Here is a 24,232-nt window from a genome sequence, read left to right as displayed (position 1 = left end):
TTTTCAAGTGTTTACTGTCTTTATCACAGAGAGAACAGTTCATGAGCATCATTTATCTCTGTGCATACCGTCTATGTACAGAGTGCACACAGTGCTTACAGCAGGGACTCAAACATCTGCAGGCAGATGATGTTTAACACTTTCCAAAGTGCTTTTTCACAGTTAAAGGCTGCAGTCGAAGGCACGGCAGGAGGAGGAGGAGGAATGCTGGAACACTTTCATTTAATTACCATCAGCTGAAGGCGAGGACCCCGACGGCCTCTTTCAGCACGAATACAGACGTGTGTGTGTTACACACACCAACATCAATAAAAACAGGAAGTAATCACGTTTAAGAAACTTTGCAGAACACAGAGCTTCTTCCTTTTTTAAAATATGTTTATAGATCATATCGCTGCAAGTTTTCCTCCAATGGCAGCGCCTCTCACGTTACAGAGGAAACGAAGCAGACTGTAAAACGACTGCATCAAACTGGCCTCACAGTCCTGAACTTCAGAGGAAACATCTGAGGACCGGTTTCAGCTCCTGCCCGATCTCCAGGCTGCAGAGCTGCAGTGTGCAACCTGTCCTTAATTGATTGTCCCTCACACCGAATGTACAGCTTTGCTTTTTCACTCGTTTAACAGTTCATATCATCTAAAACCTGGAAACAAAAACTGATTCTTAGGACATCAAGTTTTCTTGTTTCTGGTTTTCTAGGGTCACCATCGTCATCGTCACATCTGAGAGATGTTTTTTCCGACTCTCCCGGACGCTTTAAAAGTAAAAAATCAGCAGATAAATTACTAAGTAATGAAAAAAAGGAAAACATCTGTCCTTGACGTTAAAAACAGCTGGTGATTTTACCTAGATAAACACATGAAAACACTAAGCCCACAGACGATCACATGATCACCATCAGCTGCTGTTTGGGAACAAGGAATAAGGTCTGGGTCGTTCCCGTACCAGGCTTCCTGCTCCATCCTCTCTCCCTTGTTTATTAATGAATCTATAAACATAAATTTTCTGTCCCCACACAGATATTCATGGGTGCAGTCGAACACTCAAACACGATTGGTCCTGGACCAAACATCTTCTCCCAACCTGTTCTACATATTCCACGCTCTGCATTTAATGGCTTAATAATAAAAACTATTATGATTAATGCGAATTAAAGTGATGGGAATATAATCCATTCATCGTAAACTGAGCTGCCTGAAGATCGTCCACCATCAAACCCCAAACCAGTGAAAACACGTTGAAAGCTGCTGTTTTAAAGGGTCGGGGGTAAAGCCTCTGTTTATGAGGGGCAGCCAATGGGAAAGATGTGAGCTTTAGTTTGGTTTCTGCTCTCGTCACGTCTGGAAACAGGCGAGCAGATCCAACAAGGCTTCTCATGAGCTGCTCAAACTTTCTAATTTACCCTTTGAAAGCGAAGTCGCTGCTCGGCTGAGTCGTGGTAGAAAAACAGGAAGCTGAGCTCCAGCTGCTCAGTTCATATATTTACACTTAGTTCTTTTTCATTATTCAATCCATTAAAAAGTTTCTGTAAACCTGTAAATAAAAGTGAGTTTGATTATTTAGTTAAATTAAACCAGCCTGGTTTTTATTTGTGTTTGATAAATCGAGGTAAGAGAAGCTGATGGATCGTCTGAGCGTGACACGTGTGGACGTTTCCGACCACATTAAATCAGAGTAAAAATAATGATAATAGTTCCTGTCTGGAAGAAAATCACAGCTGACATAAATAATCTGATTATGTGTAAACTGTAGTGACTGTAAGCTGGTGTCCTCTGGTGCGGAGAGTCTTTAACACATTTCCTCCTGAAGCAGCAGAAGTCTAAAAACGTCACTGGAGGAAATGCTGTCGGGCTTCAGGAGCTGTCAAAGGTTTTTGGTCCCTCTTGTTAAATTCCCAGGATCTGGAATGTGAAGCGGATCATGACTCTCAGCCCTCGGTCTCTAAATTCGCCAGGAATCGACCGCGATGCTGCATCTTCCTACGAGGTCAGCTGACGGCGTTTTCGCTTCCTGCAGTGAACGACGGCTCAGAAACCGTTAATTAACGGGACAGTTTGCGGTTCTGAGCGACGAAGACGAGGCCGCCGGCTTCATTTGTGGGTCGATGCACAGCTTTCATCTTCATACAACAGAGGCTGCAGACAGACAGGAAACAAGGACATGAGCGAGAAAACAAAATCTGTGAGACTGAACCGTCTGGTTTTATGTTACTTGATCGTCGGCTGTGGCCGTAGAAACAAACGTCCCACAAACACCCAGCGGTGCCTCACCTTGCTCTCCAGCACTCGGCCGAGCCCCGGGCTGCCCAGCTCCTCCAGCGTCTCTGCTGCTGGTCTGTTCAGGGTCTCCGGCAGCAGGAGGCCCAAACAGGCCGCCGACAGGCCGCTCAGACAGAACACGGTGAAGGGCATGGAGGTATGGAGAGCCCGCTGCGACACACACAGACACACAACCGGGACCTTTTACTGTCTGAACCCTTCAGCCCGTGTGTTTACACAGTGAATATTTACACACACTGATCAGAAGGTCCAAGAGTGAGATCAAAACATAAATCAAGAGCAAATTGTTTGAAAAGATCCTTAATTATGTCCTGCTGGGGGATAAAATAAAAAAAAGTGTGTTTTTTTAATAAAAAGGTTGAAAAAGAAGCAAAGCAGCATCAGAGCTAAAAGAGGAGGACTGGTTAGACAGATGTGGCACTCCGCCTCGACCTGTGGAGAGATTCCTGCTGTCACATAATGTTGCATGTGCCAGCACAGACAAAGTCTGCACTCAGACTCATTTGGAGTTGTGTGATGTTTATTGGGGACAAAGTGCAGGTAAGAAAGCAATAACTAAGATGTGATTCAATAACGCGTCTCCAGTTCCTACAAAAACACTCCAAGGAATCGGACCTCCTACAAGATTACTGAGAAAATGAAATCACATCCAACTGTGAAACTAAATATTTGTTTTTACTTTGTTGAGCAAAATCTTCTTCTTCAGCAAATCTCTGGATAAGACAGAGTGACACAGATCTCTACTTTCTGCAGAAATCTCCCCACAGGTGCGACTCGTGAGCACGAAAAACGATGGGAGATTTTTAAAAACACGCCGGCCTTTTCCACAACAATGAGAGTCGCTCGTTTTTCCCCTCGTGCCAACATTTCATAATGTAATCTGTCTCGTATCGTTTGCTCCTCCCGAGGTCAGGTTTTCCTGCGTCTGTGAGTGTTGCCTTCACACTCTGTAAAACACCATTAACGACTGAGAAGCTGAGGTTTGTGGGTAAAAAGCCGACCTTCATCCGTTCAGATAAACTCCACAGCCTGGATGTGCCGTTTGATTAAAGGTCCCGCGCTCGGGCTCCGAATATCTACTGCCACGAGGACGCGATCAACACTCAGGTTTATCAGTCGTGCTTTTATGGAAAGAAAGGCTCTTCAAAAGACACGGTCGACTTTGCTTTCACAGCTTCGGTATTTTGTTTTTTTTTAATTGTTTTTGAAATGCAAATAAGATGAAAATAATGTAAATTATCTGCCACGGCAACAGGAAACTGCAGCTGTGACAGAAAGTTGCAGACGGTGTTCTTGCAGGAGATTACATATATTTTTAAAAGAATAAGATTAAGAGCTTTTTAGCTGAGATTTCTGTAAACGCGTGTTCGTTGAGCTTCCCTGTATCACCACTAGAGGTCACTGTTTATTTAGGTTTTGAGCACATGACAAAATGAGGTCAAAGGTCAGTGTGACACATTAACAGAAGAAACCGAAACAGTCATTTTCTACTTTCATGTGTCACATGTGACTGTTTAACAGGATTTCATTTCCCTGTGAAACTAATATGTTTACACACTTTGATCTGTTAGAAATTTAACTCGTGTGAAAGCGAAACGCAGCAGGTACGAAGTACACAAAGCACAGCGTGTGTTTATAAATCAGACCTGTGGTTAAAGACAGCAGGACGGTGCACGAGGGCGGATAAATCATTACGGATAAACTTTCAGGCAGGAAAACCTGCAACACATTAATCAGGAATGTGTGAATCGGTGAGGTCATTAATAAAACTGCATCAGTCAGTGAATGCAAACGATTTCCTGGAATGAGGTGTGACCTCGTCACTCAGACGAGCTGCACGAACTCCGTTTCCTTATAACTTTGCAGAAACAGCCTAACACAGATCAAAACCACAGCAGGACAATAAGTCCAGCAGACTTTCCAAGACTGCGTTTTCCAGCATTTTTGACCTCTGACGTCGCGCACCCAGCAGGGTGTAGTCAGGGCGACACTTCAGCAGTCATTAAAAAGCTCCACCAAACAGATTTTCCCCTCAGCGTCTCGATGGTTTCACTTTGGAAATGCTTCACTTATTGAGACGTAACAGCCAGCGCACACTGAATGCCTCTGCGGCGCTGCGCACACTCCCTCTGAAGTTGAAGTACAAACACTGTTTCCTTCCTTTAACAAAAACGAGCTGCATCCACAGAGACGACAGGGCTGGTGGAGGGGATGTTGGCACACTTGAGGTTACGCCGTCTATCACTTTTTAAAATTCCCCCGCTTCGTTTCAGAGTACAGAAAGCATGGATGCTTGACCACAGGCTGACATCACACTAACACTTACAGGCTAACCGTTCTCCCAGCTCACCGCGCCCTCCAGTATAAATAACTCAAGACTTTAGCAAGAAGCCGATGAGCTGTCGAATGCAAAGATTCACACTTTAACAAACCTGAGCCGGAAACCCCCACAGGCCTCGCTGATACTTTTACTATGTATGAGGCATAAATGCAACCGCACGAAGCAAACGGGGCGACTCGGCGCCTTGTCCTCTCGCCCCTGCACACACCGGCTAAAATATTTATATCAAGATGCACAAAATACATTTCAAAATAAAATCTCCTAAAAGAACAACATTTACAAGCTACCAGATGCCCTTCTTCATCATCACTTTCCCTCCTTTTTTATTATTAAACCCTGTTTTTAATGATCTGATCTCCATGCCAACAACAGCTCCAAACAGGAAATGCTGAAAAAGGAAGTGATACTGTTACCACTGCAAACGGGGAGCTGGTTGCTGCCTTTTCAGGCTCACAGCTTCATGTGAAAACACCAGCCTCCCACAGTCACAGGTCACGCTCACATATTTCACTGTTTTGCATTTTAAACTCACATTTAAACGTCTGCTGGTTGCTGAGAGCTGCTGAGTGGCTCTGAAGATCAGATCGAGTGCTTCCTGCTGCTGGCTCAGGCTTTTTCCAGAGCATTTACTCCTAACCTCTCTCACACTCACAGCCTTACCATGGAAGGAACGAACGGCGCCAGGATTCCTCCAACTCTGCAGGACATGGAACAAACTCCCAGCCCAGCGTTCCTGAAACAAACAATCCGTGCACGTTAAAATAGTCCGAGCGCAGAGCTTTAGGACACGCTGACTTTGAAAACACAGGAATTATCACTTAATTGAAGGTCTGTGCCAGTGTGACGCTTTTAATCCGGCTTCAACCGAAATGAGACATTTACAAACTCTGGAGGCATCTCAGCAGCTTTAATCCCGTCGGTTTCAGATTAAAAGAGAAGACGTTTCCTAAAAGTTTCTGAGCTTGTGTTGATGCTACAGTTAGCTTTGACCCAACATACAGAAAAGGAGACGACGCAGAAAAGGCTCAATATTTTGTTCCTGGACGCCGACTGAACGCCCACCCAGGTCTCATTAACAGCAACGTTTTTATGAATGTGACCAACAGAAACTACGTAAATATGCACCCGGCTCACCTGATGACTGTGGGGTAGAGCTCAGACGTGTAGACGTAGGCGATGTTGAACGCTGCGCTGACCATCAGTTTTCCCACAAGCGCCAACGACGTCACACTCAGCAAAGCTCCTGCCAACACAAACTCAAACTGAGAGCTTGTTCTGATTGTTCACCTCACAGCAAAAACTCATCTCGTTCCCTCCCCGAGGAGCTTAATGATGTCACAAACCTGCAGCTCTGAACGCTTAAACTGACGGCTACAAATCTGCAGCACCAAAAATGTTTTCATGCAACCTGTGGTTTATTATTTACACAAGACAATTTATTAAATATTACAATAAAATCTGCTTCATGTTTAAGAATGCAAGCAGTTTATTATCTGATGAAATGTGCATCAGTTCGCCCGCTATTCCAAACACAGCATGTGTAGCCGACAGCAGAAAGGTGCAAAGATGTGCTGGTTTAACCGGTTTCATGTCTTGCACTATGCGAGGCATAACTATCATTCTGTTCTGCTTACACAACAATCACACACTGTGACACTTCTATCCATGCATATGGAAATCAGTATTTTATGCCAAGTGTTTAACACCTACACAAGCCTTTTGCAGTTTTTTTTCCACTGGACTGAAATATGTTACAGACGCAGGTTTCATCTCACTTCCTCTTTACTTCAGAGTGAAGTCACTGACTTGTCAGGCTGACAAAGGCTCTTTCATACATGCACCGGCAGAGCTGCACCTTGGTAGGTGCACGTGAGCAGTGCAAACATGTCTGAAGACGACTACTTCCTGCAGCTGCACATATTCCTCTGCAGTGCCGTCGAATATCAGAGCCTCACCTGCATTTTCCGGAATGAAGGTGGTGCAGAGGCAGGCGGAGCCAGCCAGGCACAGGAAGCTTGCCATGCTTTTCCTCCGCCCAGCCCTGCAGGACGAGACATTCATGCAGGAGTTAGTGAGTAAGCAGCAGGAAGACCAACAGAAAACAGGAAGCAAAGTGAGGTTTTTCACACAGGCTCCACAGAAGTTCGAGCGCAGCTTCAAAAAGTTTGACTAACAATTTCAAATCCAAACAGGCTGTTTTTGGACGAGTTGCTCAGAGCTCATCCCTGTATTGCTGTGGCTGAGTCACACACCCTGTGGAGGAAGCTCATTTAAAGCTTGCATCCTCAGTCTTGTTCTGTCGGTCACTACCCACAGCTCACAGCCACGGCTGAGGGCAGGATCGTAGATCAGCCAGTAAATCCACAGCTCCACCTTCACTCTCTGACCAGGCACGCTGGTGTATGAACCCTAGAGAGCTGCGAGGGGTTTGGGGCCTGACTGATCCCAGACCTGTTTCATTGGAAGCTCCTGATAAAGTCTCCTAAGCCAAACTGGTCGCTGTGAAAGGCTAAACATGATCTAAAAGACCTCTATGAACCAAGGGCTCATGCTACCACACAGGACCAGCAGCCACCTCCAGGAGAGGCTGCAAGGAGGAGGGTCGGGCAGAGGCACCGGTGCTTCCCTCAGTTAAATAAATAAAATCGATGAACCCTGTTTGATGTAGGATCTATTTTAAATTATTTTCTTACTGCTGTCTACATCCATCAAGTAAAAGCAGCAGCTCACATTACAGCCGAGCGAGGACGCCGGCTCACAGCTACAGTTACACCAAAGGTAGGAGCGTGGCGGGAACCATCCTCTACACATATTTCACAGGTCACAGTTAAAAATCACACAGCAAGTGTCATCTGTGTGTGTGTGTGTGTGTGTGTGTGTGTGTGTGTGTGTGTGTGTGTGTGTGTGTGTGTGTGTGTGTCTCACCAGTGTTTGTTGATGAAGTATATGCAGAGTGGGTATGCCGGCAGCTCCACGAGGCCGTACATCGCCACATTAACGTAACGGCTACCAGACGTCTCGCCGGCCCCCAGAGTCAGCCCGTAGTACACCAGGCTGCAGGCGTACCTGACACACACACACACACACACACACACACACACACAAAATGTTTGTTGATAATATTTGAAAAAGACAGAAGAAACAAACGAGTTCATGAACCTGAAACTGTTCAAACTGACGACTCGTTAACAGAGCGAAGAAACGACTGTGCAGCATCAGTTCTGCTGACTGTGCAGGAGATGCCTGCTTATTTGAGGATTTCTTTATTTAGCTACTTCTGCTTGTTACTTCTCTTTAAACTTCTTTTTCTGTGATGCATTTTATATTTTTGGAAATACTGGAAAACCCTCAGTATAAGACCTTCAGATCATTTTTGTTTCACATACATGTGGTTGTTTAAGTGTATTAGAAGAAAAAACTGATCATTGGTATCGATTTCAATGATGCCGTCCTGCATCATTTCTACTTATTTTATGGTTAAATTCAGATCTTGCTTGTTTTAATTTAAGGGTTATTTTGTCTTTTTATTCCTTATAATCCTTCAGAAATGTTTTCACATCACTGGGATCTTCTGGAGAACGTCAGCAGGTCGACTGCGTGTGAGTCATTAAAAGATGTGTTCACAGGACGAGCAGAGCAAACGTGTTTAAGGTGAAATCCTGTTTGTTGTGCTAACTCTGTGTCCGTTCAGCAGCTTCGACCTTTTGCTGTTTGCTATAAACGCGTCAGAAGACGCAAAAGGTCTGAAGTGTGGGAAAATCAGTCAGCCCGAGCTGCTCCACTTCTCTAAAAGAATGAATCAGCTGCTGAGGTTAGAGGCCTGCAGCACTGAAGCTGTAACTCAAACTGAGCACAAAAGCAAAAGAGATGAAGTCTGTGAGCGATACAGAAAGTGTAAAAGCTGAGCAAAGATCAGCGTCAGAGCCTTTTCTCAGGGACGAAGGCAGCAGGTGTGACGCACGGATCCAAACATGGCAACAAACCCCAAACTGCAGCGGCTCAGTTATGAACGTGCTTATTTAAAGGTTACGCCGAAGAGCAGCAGAAACAACAGGTTCAACTGTTACTGCAGAGAAAAGAGGAAATGCAGGAGCTTACAGAGACTGACACATGAGAGCACAACACGGCTCAGCTTCCATCACGAAGCGTCACCCTGCACCGCCCGACCGAGTCTGTGTGCATCAATAAGTCAAAGGAGATGAACCGAAGAGAAGTGAGGAAGAGGAGCAAAGCTAAAGCAAAAAGAGGAGCGAGCTGGATGTTTGGAGGTGTGGACTACATGACCTACGTGCCTCTACTCCCATGAGATAACATATGATGGTATGACTGCACTCTTTGTGTTTTGGCCTTCAAGAGGTGCTCCTATCAAAGCGCTCACTCTGTGGAATGTCCAGAAGTGCCGGGAAACACAGACTTCCTGTTCCTGTTAGAATTTCCACAATGACACAGCCTACGTGTGGATGCTTATTCAACCCACAAAGTTTCTCTCTGCCTCCAACACAAGCAGCTTCTTCTTCTTCTTCGTGCTCTTTATTCCTTCACAAGAGGTGAAAGCAGCCCGACAGCCGGGAATCCACCACAGACACGTTTTCTCTAAAGATTAGCTAAAAAAAAAAAAAAAAAAAAAAAACCACAACAGGCGTTGCAACAAAAAGCTGTGGTAATAATCTGCTAAGCCTAAAAATCACACCAGTTCCTTTCTAGGCATTTGCACAGGAAACATCCAACGGCCTCCGCCTTAGCTTACACCCTGCAACCATGGCCACATACAGGACTCACCCTAGGCTGGAGTTTCACCATAACACTCAGCACCATCCAAACTAGATCCAGCCAAAACACATGAGACGACCTTTAACCTCTGACATGTCCCTAACAAACATTCCCTTTGCCCCACATTAGGTTTGTTCGGGTTAGGGTTGGGCGATATGGCCTAAAATTCATATTGCGATATAATTTGAAGCACGTGCGGTAACGATATATATCACGATATATTCTTTTCTTCTGTATAACGTATTTCCCACACTATAAGGACTTAAAATCCTTTAATTTTCTCAAAAATCGACAGTGTGCCTTATGTATGAATTCTGGTTGTGCTTACTGACCTCGAACAGATTTTGGCTGCAGAAATCTGTTAAAAATGTTTTCGTACAACTTTGGTAAGCCGCACTGCTTGATGGATTGTCAGAGCATTACGGCTGCCGTAGTGAGGAGCTTCGCGGAGTAATCTGGGTCCAAAACTCCGTCCACTTCAGGTCCCAAAGTCAAACAACACTGAGAGTTAAAAACGGTCTAAATTCTTTCATCTTTAATAAAATCATCAGCGTTGCTGTTTTACCAGGTGTAACTATTAAGTTTAACATCCAGGCATCCATGAAAACAGAAGTTATTAAATTTAACAGAGTTAGAAGTTAGCAGGAAGTTAGCTCGCTAGTTTCCACCTAAACATGTCATACCATGTTCTGACTGAGAGATTTGAAACTAATTCAAACGTACAGCTCTGCTACCACTTCCAACATAAATGAAGACAGAAAACTAAACAGCAGTGACGTTTGTAGGGTTACTGAAGTTGGACTACCTGGTATATTATGATTGTGCTACGTGATTGCTAGCGACACAGCTATGTTAGCATAACATTAGCACAGTGAAGCTGGAGGATGAACGCCAACTTTTCTTCCACTCGATAAAAGTTAACGTGACGGATTCTGGTGGTTTGGGACACATGCAATCGCATAGCAGGATGCTGTACACGGGCCAAACTTCAGTCAGGAGAACAACTGAGATTATTCATCCACAATACGAGGTTAGTTATTAATATACTGCAACAACATGGGAACAGAACAGCTGCGAGAGAATTCAACATTAATGAATCAATGTTACGGAAGTGGAGGAAGCGCAGTTTTTGGCTTTCCCCATATTTCAAAAGTGCTTCATCTCTTTGCTATGACTGTCGCCCGCCATAATTTGCAGATGATAATGGTTGTAGCCGCTGCGATGCTTTCGACCAAAACAGGCGCAGCTTGATGACATCATCAACATGCGCTATCGCGATAGAGCGATATAGTCAAAATCTCTATCGTTGGCCAAATTTATATCGTTTCTATCGCCCACCCCTAGTTCGGGTCACCCAGCAGGAACGCAGTCGCTGCATCCAGACGAATCTCTGGGATCCAGATTAGTTTTAAACATTTCTCCCATTTCTTTCTGACGTGCATTTAAAATGACAAATCAGAGAATAATCCTAAAAACAGACCGAGCTGCACCTCACGGGACAATTTCATCAAATCTGACCAAATGTGTCAATAAACCTGCTACTGTCAGTGTGATAAAACGTGCTGATCAGCTGCTCTTTAGGACGGTGACCTGTAAACGGGGTCCATACCAGCTTTAATGCCCTGACATCTGAGTTCATCTCTAAAGCAGATGGAATAACTCTGAATGGATTACACAGGCTGACGATGAAGCTTCTGCAGATGAAAGTAGATGTTGGTGATACGAGGAGGAAAACCTAAACTTGGACAAAAGATAACAAATGAACAACCTCCTTTGTGGAGCAGCAGATTATCCAGGAGAAAGCACTCTGGGTTTGGATGACATTAACAAAGATCAACCCAATCACATCAGCTCCTCAGGAGATAACAGGAGGACAGAAAGCCCTGAAGAAGACTTCCAGGCCTGTGCTGACAGCAGAGAGCATGTATTTGAAACAGAATATTCAGTCACTGCAGTGGAAACAGAAGCACTTTCAGTATCAGCAGCATGATGATGATAGAAGTGATAAAAATATGAGCGTCAGTCACAGCGACACTGACGTTACTGAGCCTGAAATACAGACCGACACCAGAGCTCACACACAAACTAAAAGAACAAGAAACGTCTGTGCAGGGATGCATTTACTCAACTTATCAACTATCACCCACTCACTGTGTTTGTTCATAGCAGCAGGATTTAAACCAGCAACCCTGTGCTCATGAGTCATAATCTCTGACACCTGCAGGATGTCATCAAGCAGCGACTTCCAGGAAACGCTGAGTGTGACCCTGAGATGAGGACGAGGTCAGATGTATTTATAGAGCAACAATAAAACAACAAGAAATAAAATGGGACAAAAATGTTTAAAAGTCAAAGCAGAGAATAAACGATGTCACGCTGGAGCCGAACGCCAAGGAGAAGAAATGCTTTAATAAAGATTTAAAGGAGGCACCGTCACAGCTGTGTGGGTGTGGACATCATTCCAAATGTACGAGCACACGCCAGACTCGTTATTATAAACCAATCACTGATCAATAATCAATGATTTGTTCCTAATCAGTCACACTGATGGAAAAATGTGGCACTGCTGGATCTTTCATGGGAACATTTGAGTGAAGATGAGGCTGAAATGACTTTAAATAGATTTAGTTCTTACTTAAAACGTATCCTGCAGATGGTCTGATTGTAATCTGATTACATTTCACTCATTAAATCATGTCAAACATTTAACAGCCACAGTCTGAGTCTGAAAATGACCTGAGTCCTCCTCAGAGGCTCCACCCAGAACCAGATTTGCCCCAAAGTGTCACAGCCTCCATGACGGGTCAGTAAACACTTGTTATTAACCTCTGTCTCTCTTCCACAGCATGTCTTTATCCTGTCTTCCTTCTCTCACACCAACCAATCACAGCAGATGGCCCCGCCCCTCCCTGAGCCTGGTTCTGCTGGAGGTTTCTTCCTGTTAAAAGGGAGTTTTTCCTTCTACTGTCGCCAAAGTGCTGCTCATAGGGGGTCAAATGATTGTTGGGGTTTTCTCTGTATCTATTATTGTACATCTACCTTACAATGTAAAGCACCTTGAGGCGACTGTTGTTGTGATTTGGCGCTGTGTAAATAACACTGAATTGAACCATGTCCGGGTCAGATCCCAGGGTGGTGCTTAAATCGGGGGAAATAAACTCGCAGTTAATTGAACCAACTCTGATCAGCTGATGTGGAGCAGAAACAGTTTCTCAGACTTTACTTTTAAACTCAGTCCTGCAACGTTAAAATGACCAAATTTACAGCAGAACTACAAAAGTTAATTTCAGGACGGCCGTCACAAACGCTCGTACGCAGTCGCAGCGCCGGTTTAGAAAACAGGAAGTGCAGGGTTTAAATCCCAGAAGTTACATAGAAACAAAAGAGCCAACATGTGCGCTTCACTCCTGACTCTCAACTTATAAAAACACATCCAAACTCTAAAATTATAGTTAGTAATTAAATAGGACATGAAAGCAGGAGAAACCTACGCGGTATTAAAAGTGCTCCGAGCTGCAGTTCCTCTAAAGTCAGTCGAGGGTTAAACGCTCCAACATCTCTCCTTATACTCACCACACATACATGAGCACCATCGTGCGCAGGCGGAGCACCGGGTGGATGATCAGCTGCAGGACGCCGGCGCCTCGGCTTTTGTGGTTACCGGCTTTAGAGACGCCAACGCGCTGCAGCATCAGGTGCTTCACGGCGTTGCCGTTCCTGCTCGCCATAAAACGCAGGACCTACAAAGCAGAACCCAGGATCAGCCACGTGATGCTCGGTGTTCCTGAAAGTGAGCAAAGGAAACGGGACGCGCAGACCCAACGGGTCGATTGATCTGACTTTACTTTAGCTCGCACTTCTCTCCAGTCTTTAGAGGGAAAGTGTCAGGATTCGAACCTGCAGTTCTATCAAATGCAGCTTTGCAGATTTATCTGCATTGAATCCATTCACACTTAAAGCTAACTTTTCTCCTTCGACAGAACAGCGCTCCTCTGTTTGCTGTTTCTAACACTGTGCAGGCCTTTGTCAAACCCCTCATTCTCACTCCTTTTGCTTCCTGCTGGTTTTTCCCCACTGAGGTCAGATGATATCAGCGTCCTCGCCCAAACCTCCTCTGAGTGTAGGAGGAGAAAACATCTAATCACGAGCGCTTCAGACTCCAACCTTTGGAGAGCTTACTGAGGCTAAAAGCTGGTTTCTCAGCTCACTGAAACATTTAAAAGCACCTGATGAACGGAGTAAAGGAGGGTCTGTTCACACGTTTTCAGCTTCTCAGTTTTAAATATCTGTGATTCACACAAACATGCAGAGGTGCATTTTTCTAAATCCCAGGAGATTCTCACAGAGCGGCTCAGGAATGCTTCATCATGTTTACCTCCTCAGCTCGCTCCGCCTGGCCCTGGGAGTACAGCCAACGAGGGGACTCTGGAAGAGTGCTGCAACCACAGAGGACGAGAGGAGGACATCACTGGGTGTGTTTGGTTCATTTTACAGACACAGCAAGTGCAGAAACATTTGAATGTCACAATCAGAAACAGCCAAAGCATTTATTTCACACAGATTCATTAATGTAAACACATTTCCACAGTGATGAGGAAAAAAACCCATCTGGTGCTGATCAAAAACTGGAACATAATAATACAAGATCCACACTTTGTGCACGATTCCCAGTGTATTTATAACACGGAGCCTCCCTCCCTCCTCTGTATGAAACCTTTCCATCCACATTCCTTACATTCATCCTAAATCACACTTCCAGCTCCTGCAGGAGGGTCCGGAGCTCATCGCAGGCCAAGCAAGATGCATGTAATCTCTCCCAGTCTAACCCAGGGTCTCCTTCAGCCAGTGGGAGGGTCTCCTCCCATTGGCTGCAGCTGGAAAACCTCCAAAGGGAGGCGCCCTGACAGTGCCTGAACCCGTTTGGACCATCAGTCTCCACGATCAGAGCTGTAGCAGGAAGCTTCACAGCCTTTGTGTGCAGAGCCTGGATGCCTGTTCTCTCTGTGGTGTTTACAGATTAACACTATAAAGCTGAGCGTGTCAATAAACTGTTAACCTTCCTGGTTTAAATCCCAGGAGAACACGAGCTCTGTGTGTTTACGACGTCGCCCTGATGCTTCCAAACATCCAACACAAACTTTACTGGTTTTTCGTGGCTGTGTGGGGCGACTCGTCTCTCTGGGGTGTGTACTCACACAGACAGCAGGAAGAAGAGCACGCCGGACGAGTTGGCCGCCGTCGCCAAGCTCCTCCACGGCTGGATTAAGTAGCCCAGGGCGCCGAACAGGGCGATGCCGACGGCAAACGTCATGCTGGTCAGCGTCCCTGAAAGAAGGAAGACGAGGGATCGAGATTATTAATCTTTAACACCTAGAATTAAAGCCCTGCCAAGTAAATAACGTGACCGTGCCGGTGGTTTCCTACCCGTCATGGCCCAGTAGGGCTTGCCCACGTACTCCTGCGTGAGGACGAAGCAAACGAGTCCGATGCCGCCGTTCATCAGCCCCACCAGGAAACGAGAGGCAGCAAAGACCTCATAGCTGGGCGCAAAGGCGGTCACATAGCCGAAGACGACCTCAAAGAACAGGCCTGTGGAGGAGGAGGTGGAGAGGGACAACATTTAGTCAGGGAGAAGGAGAAACACACGAGAGATGAGGATGAGGAGGAATTTAAAGGATTTTAATGTATGTGGTCATGTGCAGACACGTCCAACAAGCCTCCGAAGAAACAGAAGAATTCGTTTGACTCGAGGCAGCAGATCCTCTGGCAAAAATTCAGATTTAACGCTTCTATATCTTATTTTTAAAAACAGAACCGTATGAGCAGCAGCACTGACACAATCAGACTGAGGCACAACGAGCAGGAGACCACAAAAGTTGAATGATTTATGGCCTGTTGTGGCACCGAGGACAGAGTCTGCAGCCAAATTCATGCAAATAAAGATCAAAGACTAATGATCTCGTGATTTTCAGATGAAGCCGTGGTCGATTAGTCGTTAACAGATGTGCAATCAAAGATTACATTAAATTTCTGACAGATTTTTGGAGAATCACCGAAAAAAAACAAAAACAAATAGAAAATAACTCAAACTCTCTTCAAAATGTGCCAGTTTATAACACGACTGACTTTCACTTCCTGTTTCTTCCTTTATCTCAGTCGTGCTCAGCAACATGTGAGCTCGTTCAAAACATTTGTGTCCAGGTCCAGTTCAGGGACTCTTAGCCGAGGTGAAGCCGAGCACACAGCTAGCAGCTACAGCTACCTGTCAGTCAAAGAGGCCACGCCCCTAACAATGCAAACCTAACGACTCGATACATTTGAGACAAATTAGTTACAAAAACTTGTGACAGCTGCAGCTCTCTGCTTTTTCCAATTCAATTTAATTTACAAAGCAACACAACAGCTGTTGGCTCAAAGTGCTTTAAGGTGAACACAGAGAAATCCAACAAACCGTCTCTCACTGTAGCCACTAACAACACAACACAGCTGAAAAACACTGTCGCTGTAAACTGGAGCTCTATAAATAAAGTTTAACGTCCTGTGAGCTGCCTGTTGGTTTGCAGCCATGCGAGAAAAGAAGCACGCCTGTGTAGACTGATAACCTTCTCTTTTACTACATAATTATTTATCTTTGTGCATTTGAAGATCTCCAACATCTTCAAGCAGATGCTTCAGAGTCTGGCAGGCGATTAAAGAAACCCTCAGAAATCTGTAGCTGGTGCAGGGCCCGGCCTCCAACAGGAAGCAGAGTGATACAAAACCCAAAGCCTAAAAAACCCAAAAATTAATCGCAGGGTCAGCGAGCAGTTTACGCAGCCACGCACACTGAATGATGTCATTTTATTATCAGTCATAAAACTGTGGCCGGCCGGGTCTACGAGAGGAAAAACAAGAGCGGCAGACTAAGAGTTTCAAGCTTTAGGGACAAATACAGCAAACCTATAAACAGCAAAACATGAACGCTCACTAACATCACAGACGTATTCATGAACAATGCAACTGTCATCAGCCTCAACCTCACCTGTCAGGTAAACGGGTCTCCGGCCAATCTTATCCGAGAGAGGCCCAAAGACGACGTTCCCGATTAGGAGCCCGGCGAAGAAGAGCGACCCGGCGAGGCTGACCTTGTAGGCCTGCTGCTTGATGAGGAACCACTGAGGAAACACAGAGACAGGAGGCAGGTTTCACCTGTGGGCTCTCAGGTTAGCCGGATGAGCATCCTGCAGGAGTCTGCCGCTCTCACCTCAGTCACGATGGAGTCGACGTTCTCTGTAAAGGTGACGTGCTGGCTCACAGGGACGCCGTCCTGCTGCTGATGCGGCTGCTCGATGCGGTACTCCGGTGTAAAACCAACCAGGACGATGAGCATGGACTGACAGGCCATGTACACCTGAAACAAACAGACACACAGTCTGGGGTCATCACATGCAGACTTCTTATAAAAATTAGAGGCTTTGTTAATGTGGGGTTAAAACTGTTCACACATAGAAGGACCCAAACCTGACTGCATTCATCTTAGACACCTGAGTCACACAGGGGTAATGTCCCTGCTTACATAGGTGAAAATAACGGGCCCTCCCAGTTGTAACACACACTTATGAACACAGGGATGGCTTTTAAAAGGAATGTGATATGGCTAACTGCAAAATCTGTGAAGCACAATAAAAAAAACTATCAATGTAAACAATATATGGACATATATCCTATACAAGCATCATACCAGGTATGTCAGCTTAATCAGTGCAAATCATTAACGTCGGTCCTCAAATAAATCCTGTCAAAATAATGGAAACTGTGTTTTTCTTCAAGCCTGAGTAAACTGAAGTACATCTAGCTAGATGGAGGGTTAGATTAACGCTTAAACCAAACTCCACTTTAAAAAAAATCTAGTCCGTCGTTAAATGGTTTTTACGTAACTATATATCAAAGTGTGGAGATATTTTTTCTATACTGGGATATTTTAGGTGCTTAGAAAAGAGTCGGCTTTTGTTTGAGCTGTGTCTGCGCTATTTTGGTTGAATAATCGTGTAAAACAAATAACAGGTGCCCGTTAGCGTAGCCAAATCACAGCGGCAATAAAAAGGCTAGCTACGATTATTACAAGTTTAAATACTTGGCCGAATTAAAGGATGGCTAGAATAGATATCTAAAGAAAATCAAAATATGACTAGGAGTAAAGTGCAACTTGACATGAGACAAGGAAACATTATTTTAGTAGTTTCTTGCAGGCAATCTGGAGAGCACTTCACTGCCTGGAAAAGCAGCCCTTCTGCACTCGTACATCGCTAAAATGTGAGCTTGTAGTTACAGCTCGATGTTGTAGTGTTATAGTAATGAAACCGTAATAAAAAAATGTGTTAAATTAAGTCATAAATGTGTCGTTTTGTTGAGGGTCCACAGTTAAATTCCTGAAAGCCACGTATGCGCTACTCAAGCTAGCTGCTACTACGTTACTGCGCGCACACTTGCCGCCATTTCGCGCGAACTAAACGCTAATTTTCACATCCGCTCACCTGAGTCAGGACGAGGACAGCCACCGCTCGTTTCTGGTAGGGCCCAAACTCTCCGACGAGCTTCAAAGCTTCTTCTAAATCCATCACAGGTGAGACATTCATGCAGCTGTGCGCGTTCCTGAGAGGAAGGATCTGCGCAAGCTAATATTCCACCGCGCACTTCCGGCTTCGCTTGAGCCGGGCGTCCATTTTATCGCGCTCGGATTTTGGGAGGTAAAATAACACACCATGAGTCTGTGTAGCACTGCCAGGTTTATTTTGAAAGGCACCACAGTTTCTAATAAATAATCAAACTGCCAATGTGTAAAGAAGCTGATACGACAGAGTCGGAAGACAAACTTTGAAAAAAAAAAAAGTAAAAAGGGCGCACAGAGTGTAGAGCCATGTCCTATAAAGCCATGTCAGGAGTACATGATTGTGAGATGAGCTTCATAAAACGTCCTCCATCCTCTCAGGTGCAGAGAAGCAGGGCTCCAGAGTGGATTTAAACATGCGTGATCCAACACAGTGTGAGTCCAGTGTGCCCTTCAGCCTCCGCGGCTGTGACGGGGCATTAAAAGGCACCTTTTTCTCACTTTGTCTCCATAACATGTGACCGCTGCACGTGCACAGACGTCACAAACGTCCTTTTCCACTTTCTGAAACAGTTCTGCACATGTTTGTCCTCAAGGATGACGCCACTAAAATATGGTAAAAACAAAGCTAACAACAGCACACATTTACAAAACATCATTCAATGTCATTCAGAGGCTTTAACACAGCGACGTACACGTTCATGATTAAATGATTGCCTCACAACATGATTGAATTTAGCGAACAGCACTCATTCCACTTTGCACTGAACTCAAACATCACATTTCTTTACTGTTCTGGCATTGTCATAATTTTATGTTTCAGAGTGGATCTGTTCTGCTTTGATCATACGTGTAAAAAAGGTGGATCGTGGACAGGAGCTAGTCTGCTTGTTTCAGGCAGAGGATGAAATGAAGGGCTGTTAGTACATAAAGGATTATTATTGACCTGTGAATCATGCAAAGCCACCATAAAAGATTCAGAGAATAAACATGAGCAGGACGGATCCACCTTAAGAACACTTTTATACACACGTCTTGTAACTGTACTTCCCAGCTGTGGTACTGATGGTACTTCAGTATGAAGATAAAATTACTTCTTCATAAACTGACAGTTTGTACACTGCAGGATTATTTTCCTTCTCTCTCCAGATGCAGGCAGCTGTGGAAATCAAACATTTCTCATTTCATTCATATTTTATGAATAATATGGCCACAGCATCACTGTCTAGTGTCCAGTTCAGCGGTCAGTGGATCAATCTCTCCCTTCTCATTCACATTAGGCTCAGTTGTTGTTGCGTTTGCTGCGTTTGTTGATTTCTTGCAGGGCAAACAAGAATCAACCTTGTTCTTGAATGATTCCAAAGTACGGTAGAGCACAGCTAAAAGTACAGCTACAACTACCAATGGGATTAAAACAGAAACAATCCCCACAATCACCCCCGAACCAGGTGAAGATGGCTCCTTGGTCGTTTCCTCCCGGTAGAAAGGATTGTCTAAGGCGTTGCTCTTTTTCTGACTAAACCCATTCTTTATTCTGCAGGATAACTTTTTCACACGCTGTGTTTCCGCATCATTGATGAGCTTCACGGTGTTCTCTTCAGACGTTGCCCACTCTTTACCATCCTTCTCCCAGAAGTACTCCACAGGCCCGGCTTTGCTAGCGTCTCCCTGACACACCAGTTTACAGTCCTCTAAGGCTGAGCTACACGCCAGCGGCTGCGCTTCCACCTCAGGCTGGGGCACATCCTCGATCGCCATAACCTTATGAACCCGACTCTGGACGTGGTTGTTGATCTCCACTGTATACACCTCATTGTCCGCCGCAGTCATGTTCCTGATCTCCAACTCTCCTGTGCCAGTGTTCAGAGTGGTTCGTCCTTTAAACTTGCTGTAATATGTCAGAGGAATCTGCGTTGTCTCCCACTCAGCCAGCAGGTTCTTGCCGTATTTCCACACGACGCTGGTGATCGCTACACCGACCGACTGAGGGCTGAGCTGGAGTGTTTCACCAACCTTGATGTACTTCTCCACAGTCTGGGCCTGACAGAAGCTAACGTTAGCCACCAGCAGCACCAGCAGCGCTCCGAGAACCACAGACCGACCCATGTCCACTGATCAATACAGGAGTGACAGAGTATCGATGATCACATCAATAAAAACTCACTCGTCGAAATCTTTTCAGGCAGGTCAGTAAAAACCGACGAACATGAGGCGGTTTGAGTCGCTGATAAAGAAACAGACCTCCGCCCTTCTCTTCCTGTGGAGCAAAATGTCTCAAACCTGCAGCGCCCCTCCCTACTGAGGGCGGGAACTCTGCCGGTCACTTTCATAATAAAAGCACAATAAAATACTCCTGAAGCATTTCAACCTATTTCTACAGTCATTGATTTAAAGCCATATATTCTAACCAGTTTCGGTGATAAATTAAACATCTGTTAATTTTATAATATTTCTCAATAAATTAATAACATTTTTTTCTTTTCTTTGTCAGAAGTGTCAAAGTTAATTTGGAGATCTGTGAGGTGAAAGTCAGTAACAAAAACTCGCATCGGTTGTATAAAGTTGGATCCAACTGTTGTCCATGGGATTTATGGTTTCCCTTCCTAATCCTTAAAGGCTCGCAGGTGAAAGTGATCAACACAGGTGAATACAACACTCAAACTAACGCCTCAGCACCACGAGGAGAAGAAATCAACCTGAATGCGAAGAAGAAAGAAGAAGAAAGAGGCAAACAGCTTATTTTTACAGCTATATAACACTGCTGTTAGTGTGAGCGTAACATCAGGTACCAATTTAATAACGTCATGATCAAGAAAATCCTCAGGAACATGTAAAAAGAAAGAAGAGTTTATCAGAGGCGCTGTTTGAGGTTTTACTGCTTTATTGCTGCAGTCAAAACAATCCTCGCTGATATTGTATTTATATTATTAACATGACAATTCATGTTTTATATGTGCAATGAAGCAGAACAGCAACGCAACACGGCTTTATTTTGAAAAGCACGGAATCGAGTTTCCTTAGAAAGTGAAAGTAACTCTAAAGTAGGCCTCGGTCCTATTGTCCGCGCACTTATTGTAAAATGGTTTGTCTGTAGCCACATAACGTCTGTATTAAGAACTAAATTAGTCTTAAAGAATAAAAGCGACAATTTGACAGCAACCCCGAGAACCACACACACACACACACACACACACACACACACACACGGGGCTCCACGGGGAGGTGTCTGACCTCCACGGGTGCCCGAAGTGTTGCAACCACGATCAGAGCAGTTTGAATTCTCACATAGGAAAGAAACCTATGTGCTCCTTAGGGACAGAATGTGTATGTAAATACATACATATATGTATTTATATGTAAATATGTTTACCTATAAACATGTCTGTATTTCAGTTCATCCACACAGTGACTGCAGGGAGTGTTCAGGGTGAATTTAATATTTACAATAAGAAAAGCATAGATGGTTTTCTATTCAGAGATTAAAGAACAAAGCTGTCACATGAGGTAAATGGGATGGACACAAGTTCCAAACCGGAAGCGAGACAGTGAGTGAAAAAAAGGTTTATTTCTCCCCACAATTAAACACAAGCCAAATCAAAACGACGCCACTAACTAGTGGGCGCGCCGTCAAAACTAGGTGAACTAAAAGTAAACTAGACAACTCTAGGATGCAGCTGAACAGCTGTGGCAGTGGGGAGGAGAAAACTGGGCTGGGAAAGTACTACGCAGTGGCCAGGGCACTGTAATGAGAGGAGAGCACAGTCAGAGGGGTCCAGCAGTCAGTCAGCGATCCTTCACAGTTAAACTGAGTTGCCTTACTTGGTTTCAAGTGGAGGGGACAGGTAGGGCGCAAGGCCTGGATGATGTCGAGGCGTGGGGAGGCAGGCAGGTGAGTGGCGGGCTAGTTTGCAACGTTGTACCAGCAGCTGGTGGCCCAGGTCCAGAAGAGCAGGGATAACTGAGGCAAGAAGCCCACTCCAGGAGCCAACTCTGAAGACAGGAACGTTTTCACACAGGATCTGGACAAAGCAATCACACACCACTGACTAACATGGGATAGCAGATACTCATGCGATGACTGACTTGAGTGCGCAGGTCTTATATGCTGCCGGAATAATTGCCCACAGGTGGTCAGCCAGGGAGGAGCAACCGATCTCCGCCCAAAGGAGGAGGGCTGCTGTTGGAAACCTGCAGGTACCCACCCAGACATGACAAAAGCCTCCTCTCCTGCCTGAATGTGTTCCTGTAAATCTTTGCACATAGGGCCTGTTCTGTGTCTGCTTCCTTTGGAGTCTGTTCATATCTTTTTTATTTATTTTTTGTCATCAGCTTAATAATAATGAGAAGAAGGCTAGTGCCCTGTATTTGGGTCCTCTCCTCTCCCGTATCCATGACAGAAACATCTTTACAAAATGTGTAAAGCTGTCTGTGATGCAGTGGAATTATAAATTATTATTAAAATTAATTTAAACTCTTTCAGAATGGATAAGTGACATAATGACTTCATGCGCTTGTTATTAATGAAACTGGCTGCTGGAGGACAGATGATGCTGTAAGACCTTCTAAAATCCTTGTTTTTGTGGACGCTGAACTGTAACACTGTATCATATATGCTGTTCGCCTGTTATGATCTGTGGTTTAGGTTCCAATGTTTTTGATTTGTCTTAGAGGTTTATTATTATTATTATTCCCCATCGATAGATCGATCGATAGATAGATAGATAGATAGTCAGTCCATGATGGAGAGCAGTCTGTTCAGTGACCTCTGACCTTTGCTGAATCAAACACTGGTCAGCTGTGGACCAGCTGTTTGGTCCTGGACAGCCATCAGAGCTGCCTCATTCACAGCCTCTTTCTATGCTCTAGTGCTTTTCATCTCACATTCACAAACATTCATACTATGATGGGGAGCAACCTGAGAGCAGCTCAGAGCTGAGGCTCTGACTCATGCAAAGCTGCTCCAGAAGAATCAGAGGACAGAAAACAAGGAGATTTTTTTATTCCTTTATTTATCCAGGTGAAAATCTCACTGAGATTAAAAATCTGTTACTGGTAGTTGAGCAGTTTCTTTTCACTAGAACACTGAACAGTTCAGAGTTCCTGCTCAGACAGAGGTGGCTGTTAAATAACACAAACATTCATGCTGCCGTGAGTTTATCTGCATGTGTTTCTCTCCTGCAGCAGGTCACAGTTTCTAACGCACAAACAACAAACCCAGGCTGATGACGCTTCACACAGAGTTACACGTCACTGACATCTGTGGGACAGAATTCCTGCCTTCGAGCTTCTTAATGGTCTTCCGGATAAATTCTCTCTGACAAAATGCAAACAGAGCCACAGAAACCAGGGCTGCAGCTCCAAAAGCTCCGCCCATAGTGACCGCCACACCTGTCCACCCTGCAGAGTCAGGTGGGCTCCTGTGTCTGTAAAAAGGATTATTGATGGGCTCGCTGTCTTTCTCACTCACTGGGTCCTTCATCCTGCAGGAGAAAGTTCTCACATGGTGCAGCTCATTAACATTGAGGATCTCTATCTTCTTTTCTGACTCCTCCCACTCTCCATCGCCCATCTTCCAGTAGTAGGTGATGTCCTCAGTGTCTGCAGTGTGTCCATAGCAGTGCAGTAAACACCGAGAGGAGGCCTGACTGCAGGCCAGAGGTGTCACAAAGGCCTCAGGCTGGGGCACCTCATCCACGGCTGCAGCTCTGTAGAGCTCGCTCTGAGGCTCGTTGTTGATCTCCACTGAAAACACTCCAGCGTCCTCTGCAGACGCAGCGCTGACGCGCAGGCGTCCGGTCCCGGTGCTGAGCTCTGACCGGCCTCTCAACCCTCCGTAGTATCTCACCTCACTCTCTCCCTCCGCCCACTCGGCCAGCAGGTCGTGGTTGCGTTTCCACACCACGCTGGTGATGCGTTTAGTGACCGGCGGCACAGGCTGCAGAACCAGGGCGTCTCCAAGCCGAAAGTATGCCTGAATAAGCCCGGGCTGGGAGAAGCAGGGCACGGCCAGGAGCAGCACAGAGAGGAGGCAGAGATCAGCTGATCGCTCCATGTTCACAGATCAGAGCAGGAAAAACAGAGCGAGCACAGAAAGAGAGAAGCTCTCCTCATATCCAGAAAAACACGGACATCAGCTCCCAACCCACCTCCACACCTGACACTGAGAGAATGAGCTCGTCCAGAATCCACAACAACAAATGAAGGAACAAACCGAAAGTAACTCTGGGTGCTTTCCGTCCGACCTCAGAGCTACAA

General features: G+C 45.2%; 2 protein-coding genes across 4 annotated transcripts; both read right to left on the bottom strand.

Moving 5' to 3' along the window:
* Window positions 1-18,035, bottom strand: slc22a15 (solute carrier family 22 member 15). Of its 3 annotated transcripts, XM_040034003.1 has the most exons (14): window positions 17,904-18,035; window positions 16,634-16,780; window positions 16,412-16,544; window positions 14,815-14,979; window positions 14,586-14,715; window positions 13,766-13,826; window positions 12,964-13,130; window positions 7,546-7,686; window positions 6,576-6,661; window positions 5,755-5,863; window positions 5,281-5,353; window positions 2,271-2,429; window positions 2,089-2,135; window positions 1-2,049 (listed from the first exon to the last, which is right to left on the bottom strand). In XM_040034003.1, the coding sequence occupies exons 1-13, from the start codon at window positions 18,003-18,005 to the stop codon at window positions 2,091-2,093; spliced, it is 1,518 nt and encodes a 505-aa protein (XP_039889937.1). In that variant the 5' UTR covers window positions 18,006-18,035; the 3' UTR covers window positions 1-2,049; window positions 2,089-2,090. The 3 variants fall into 3 exon arrangements, 2 of the variants coding, with proteins under 2 accessions (XP_039889937.1, XP_039889935.1); XM_040034001.1 differs by having other exon boundaries at window positions 1-2,135; XR_005696130.1 differs by lacking the exons at window positions 1-2,049; window positions 2,089-2,135 and having other exon boundaries at window positions 2,315-2,429; window positions 5,153-5,353.
* A 107-nt stretch (window positions 18,036-18,142) lies between these two features.
* Window positions 18,143-20,283, bottom strand: LOC120734897. Its single transcript, XM_040034005.1, has one exon. It carries the CDS (start codon window positions 20,081-20,083, stop codon window positions 19,196-19,198), a length of 888 nt encoding a protein of 295 aa, XP_039889939.1. The 5' UTR covers window positions 20,084-20,283; the 3' UTR covers window positions 18,143-19,195.
* Window positions 20,284-24,232: the final 3,949 nt, after the last annotated feature.

This window comes from Simochromis diagramma, unplaced genomic scaffold (assembly GCF_900408965.1).
Source record: "Simochromis diagramma unplaced genomic scaffold, fSimDia1.1 OVJJ01000176.1, whole genome shotgun sequence".
In the NCBI taxonomy this organism is placed as follows: domain Eukaryota; kingdom Metazoa; phylum Chordata; class Actinopteri; order Cichliformes; family Cichlidae; genus Simochromis; species Simochromis diagramma.
The sequence above is the reverse complement of the archived record's forward strand: the minus strand, read 5'-3'. Positions and strand labels throughout refer to the sequence as shown.

Excerpts from the sequence above, each read along its gene's own strand:
- slc22a15 (XM_040034001.1), bottom strand. The coding sequence starts at position 18,005 with ATGAATGTCTCACCTGTGATGGATTTAGAAGAAGCTTTGAAGCTCGTC. Across the intron at positions 14,980-16,411 it reads GAGACCCGTTTACCTGACAG|GCCTGTTCTTTGAGGTCGTC; the intron begins GTGAGGTTGAGG and ends CCTCCTCCACAG. Across the intron at positions 2,430-5,280 it reads CGCCGTTCGTTCCTTCCATG|CGGGCTCTCCATACCTCCAT; the intron begins GTAAGGCTGTGA and ends TGTGTGTCGCAG.
- LOC120734897 (XM_040034005.1), bottom strand. The coding sequence starts at position 20,083 with ATGGGTCGGTCTGTGGTTCTCGGAGCGCTGCTGGTGCTGCTGGTGGCT.